The 4,460-nt window shown below is 37.4% G+C and overlaps 1 protein-coding gene across 1 annotated transcript in view; it reads right to left on the bottom strand.

The window, feature by feature from the left end:
- Positions 1 to 1,033: 1,033 nt before the first annotated feature.
- Positions 1,034 to 4,460, bottom strand: part of LOC122091565 (ubiquinone biosynthesis monooxygenase COQ6, mitochondrial) — a 37,602-nt gene continuing 34,175 nt past the window's right edge. The window contains exons 8-10 of the mRNA XM_042661576.1: positions 1,916 to 2,092; positions 1,146 to 1,748; positions 1,034 to 1,051 (exon numbers count right to left, since the gene is read on the bottom strand). Coding sequence (XP_042517510.1) covers positions 1,034 to 1,051; positions 1,146 to 1,748; positions 1,916 to 2,092 — 798 coding nt within the window. The remainder of the gene's footprint in view (positions 1,052 to 1,145; positions 1,749 to 1,915; positions 2,093 to 4,460) is intronic.

Below are 4,460 nucleotides of genomic sequence, written 5' to 3'. Positions count from 1 at the left end.
CTTCTTCTCTTGGTAATGAATTATTTATTCATCCAAAAAAAAAAACGATAACCCACATTCCATCCTCATCTATTGCTCTCAGATCTGTTTGCAACTTTGCATAGAGAACAATTGCCTGTCATAATTGCAAATCCAGTATATATTATCTTCTTCAGGGATTTCCGTGCAAGATTCCCTCCATTGTTGGAGAACTCACTCTTGGCTTTCACCGTTCAAATGATGCCACACACCAAAAGCCATGAACAGGAAAGGTTCTATTGAAGAAAGGACAAGCAGCAAGCAGAAAGCTTTAATGAAGAAAACTGAAGTCTGCCTTACCGTAATGTAAGGAGAAGGAAACTTCTTCATGGTGGGCCAGTGTGCTGTTTGTTATAAATTATAATTCATTTCTTATTAAAACTGGATAGCGTAGTTGATGAGTTGTGGTGTGCAAAAATCCCATGCTCACCAGGAGGTCTCAAGTTCGAGCCTCCTCGCTGTTACCTACTTCCCTCCCCTACTTATCAAAATAATAATAATAATAATAAAAATGGATATAATTTTATACTATTATCTAATTTCCATACTTGGTATGGCTCTCCAGTGGCTTGTCCGAGGCAAAGTTTCTAAATAAGGCCCAGCCAAGTCAACAATCCTGGTTTTACAACATTGGTGCCAAGTTGAAATGTGATCCAAAAAGCAATCAGTTTCATCGCCAATAGTTATTTTAATTGTCTAAGGCTAAGCCACTGTTTGCCCAATCAGAATGAAAATTTTTAGAGCTTTTAGGTCTTCAGGATATAATTTTCACCTAAAATTTAATATTTTATTCGATGGCTTTATTTAAGGTTTCAGCTTTGGGGACTGTTTATTATCAAACTAGTCTCTGGTTAGCAATAAAATTAATTTTGAATTCGACTGAGTGGACCTCCAAGGAAATGCTCTATGGTCATAATCCAGTCAGAAGACATCTGGAAGGCATTTTTAACTGGCCCTATCCTATATATATATATATATATGTATATATATATATATCTATTAAACGATGACAATCTCATGCAATTATAAGAAACTGAAAGAAAATCAACAGAGACTGAAATAACCAGTTCCAAAAAGAAACTTGAACAAAAAATCTTCAAAGTAGGAGGGAAATTCAGATCACCTACCTCCCCAATGTCAGAGCCTACTGCTATGCCATCAGAAATGACCTTTGAAAGGGAAACTGCATCGCCAAAGCCTAAATTGACTCCTTGGCCAGCCAAAGGATGAACAGTGTGTGCTGCATCACCAATAAGAACTACACGGTTTGATGCATAATCATTGGCATGCATTAATGACAATGGGAATGCCATTCTCTCGGAGACCACCTTGACTGTTTTGGGAGGAACTTCAAAGTGTTCATTTTCTGAGGGATTCATCGCAGCGGTAAACCAAGAAAATTTGTCTCCAAAGTTTCCAATTAAGCTTGACTGAGGGTGAGGACCATAACCATAATCCAGTGCTTCATTAACTGCTTTAACAAAATCATCCTCATTCATTGATTTATGTTCTGAAGATTCTTTTGGTTTCATAGTCCAAACAATATTGCTAAACTTGTCACCAACTGGTAAAAGGGCAATAGGACCAGATGGAAGAAACCGCTGCCATGCACACTTGTTTTCAACATCATGTTCAACAGTACAAATGACTGCATTCTGTGGATAGCTCCATCCTGTAGTCTTGATTCCTGCTAACTCCCTAACATGTGATTTGCCCCCATCAGCTCCGATCTGTGATAATAATTAGTTAGTTTATGCCAACTTATAATCACAGGATTAATAGCAAAAAGGGTCTACATCCATAAGAAACAGAGGACAAATGTTTTAGCCATTCTCATCATTCCCCTCCATAATTTAGAAATTAACAATAGCTTAAAACAAGCAGAAGTCGTAATTACCACCAACTTTGCATATAGGCTTTTGCCATCGCTTAAATCCAACTTTGCCAAACACCCACGATTGTTCAACGTTGTTGTTGATGAAGAAAACCCCATTTCTGTGGATGGAGAGCGTGACTGTAAAGTCATTGAGGACAACCTGGACAGGTAGATGGTCTTCTGGAACTCTGCACTTTCCTGAGGCCAAATTCCTTAAATTCTCAGATAGATGCCAAAGAATTTCCCACCCGGGGGGGGGGGGGGGAGTAGGGAGTGATTTATATGAAGTTGGATTAAGAAAGAAGTAAAGTACAAGGAATAAGAACTATGGGAATTTGGTTGACAAATAAACAGTAGCAGATATATGAAAGCAAGACTTGTTGGCAAGTCATTGAAAGGTTAAATCAATGCCAAAATATTTCTTATAATCCTCCAAAGCAAATAAATTCAACATGGTTGCTGATGAAATCTGATCTGGTTATACCTACAGCATACATATACTACGTTAACCAAGCTGTACTGTTTCATTTTTATTGGATGCCTCCACAGAGAATAAATTAACTAATATTTCAAAATGGGATCTCCAAATTAATGGTATAACCACTGGGTAGGGATATAAAAACACCAAAAGATGAGATGCTCCAAGAAGTGATACAAAAACACAACAAATTAGATGCTCACTACAAGTTTGCTTACTGACTCATAATATTTTCAACATTATCCACTGCAAGAAATATGGTGAAGGTAACTCCATAACTTTAAACATCAACATAAATCAACTACAGAGAATGACTTGGAACATAGGGTGGCAGTGGTTGGGGTTGCGTGGACCACACAAGTTTGCAGTTAAACACCAACCAGAACCCCCTGCCCATTGGTTAATATTCCACTCAACTAACTCAGCCTTATCCCAACTAAATGAGGTCAGCGACATAAATCCTCTTTCTCTAATTCACTCTATTCATAGCCATACTCGATACCAGTCCTATGCATGTGTTTCCTCCCAACTCTTATGGTCATTTAGGCCTATCGCTGGCTCTTTTAGCTCCTCAATCTGAATCAATCAAACCTTCTGACCAGTGCATTCAAAAGGTCTCCATTGGACAAGTCCATGCCACCTCAAATGACTCTCTCAACTTATCATGTATCGCAGCTACTCCTAAAATAGTTATAATTCATTCACTACTTTTTCAGATCTTTTCAGTTTTACCACTCATCCATCTCAACATTCTCATTTCAGCTACACTAAGTTTCTAGAATCCCTGACTTACTCTCTTCGCAAAGTTGAAGAGTCTCTCTCTGTCTATCCTTTTCCTTTGTAAATATGCTCATTTTTTGCTATCCGCAAAGTCCGAAGCCATATTCTCCCCTCTTAAGCGCAAACGAGTTACTTCATCGGGGGCGTCACCCAAAAGGATCTCTTCTTTAGCAGTTGGTTTTATATGTTGTTCTTCACCACCCAACTTTCAACTCCATATATCATTGCTGTACTATAAGATCTGTTCATTCCTACCCCTTTTTCAATCAGGTTAAAAATCCAACCCTCAGTTGGAAACAAAATGTAGACTCAATAGTGAAATAGGCAACAAAGCATTGATTGTAACAGCCCAATCCAGAAAATAACTGTTTATTAACAAGTAAAAATTTCGAACCTAAACCCTGTTTTAGCAGGCTGAAACAATAATTGCCACCATTACCATCATAGTTAGCAAAAAAATCAGAAAAATCAAAATTAGGTCCGGGTTAGACAACATGCCATATCTGGCTATTCATCCAACCTGACCTGATTCGAACCTGGATTTTGGACAAGGGCATGCGGCCATGTCGAACCCAGTTTCAATCACATAGTCCATGTTTGACCCGATTTGTCCAAAAGCATCATATTTAACTTTTTTTCACTCAGCGTCATACATACCATAATTTAAAATACAACTAATGCAAGAACATGCTATTATCAAGAATTGAACAAACGGAGTAGTCAAATAGAAAATTTTGCACCAACAAAAATTAAACAAGAAAAATATAATGAAATAAACTTTTATTTTTCATAATTTGAGGTTTCAAATTCTGACAAAGCTACAAACGAGGTTGACTTGTCCAAATTGAAAATCCTGGACCCAACCTAGTTTAAATTCGGACAAAAATGAACCAGTATTTTGGCCACAATGTTATTATCCAGAGGTTTTCAGTAGGCTAGTAAAAATTTTTCCACCCTAAAGTTAACTGCCTTCATTTTAATGATACAGTGGATGAACAAGAATGATTTTTGGGATTTTTACTGGAGTTCAGGGGATGACAACACTGTATACAGGAGCATCATCAAATGAGCTATGGATCTTAAAGTGAGAAATTTCAAGTAATTTAAGTTCAAGAAGAATTGTTAATCATATTGTTTCCGCTATTTAAGGGCACTTAATATGCGGATTGCACTTAAGCTAGTTTTCCATCTTCCCATTGTGTTCGTACCATAGTTTTTAAGGCGCTGATGCGGTCTAGAGATGGTAAGGCAGTGCTCCGCCTTACATGAAGTGGCGCCTTATGTTTTTTTTTTTTTTTTTTTTTTAAA

This window comes from Macadamia integrifolia, chromosome 10, assembly GCF_013358625.1.
Source record: "Macadamia integrifolia cultivar HAES 741 chromosome 10, SCU_Mint_v3, whole genome shotgun sequence".
Lineage (NCBI taxonomy): Eukaryota > Viridiplantae > Streptophyta > Magnoliopsida > Proteales > Proteaceae > Macadamia > Macadamia integrifolia.
The sequence above is the reverse complement of the archived record's forward strand: the minus strand, read 5'-3'. Positions and strand labels throughout refer to the sequence as shown.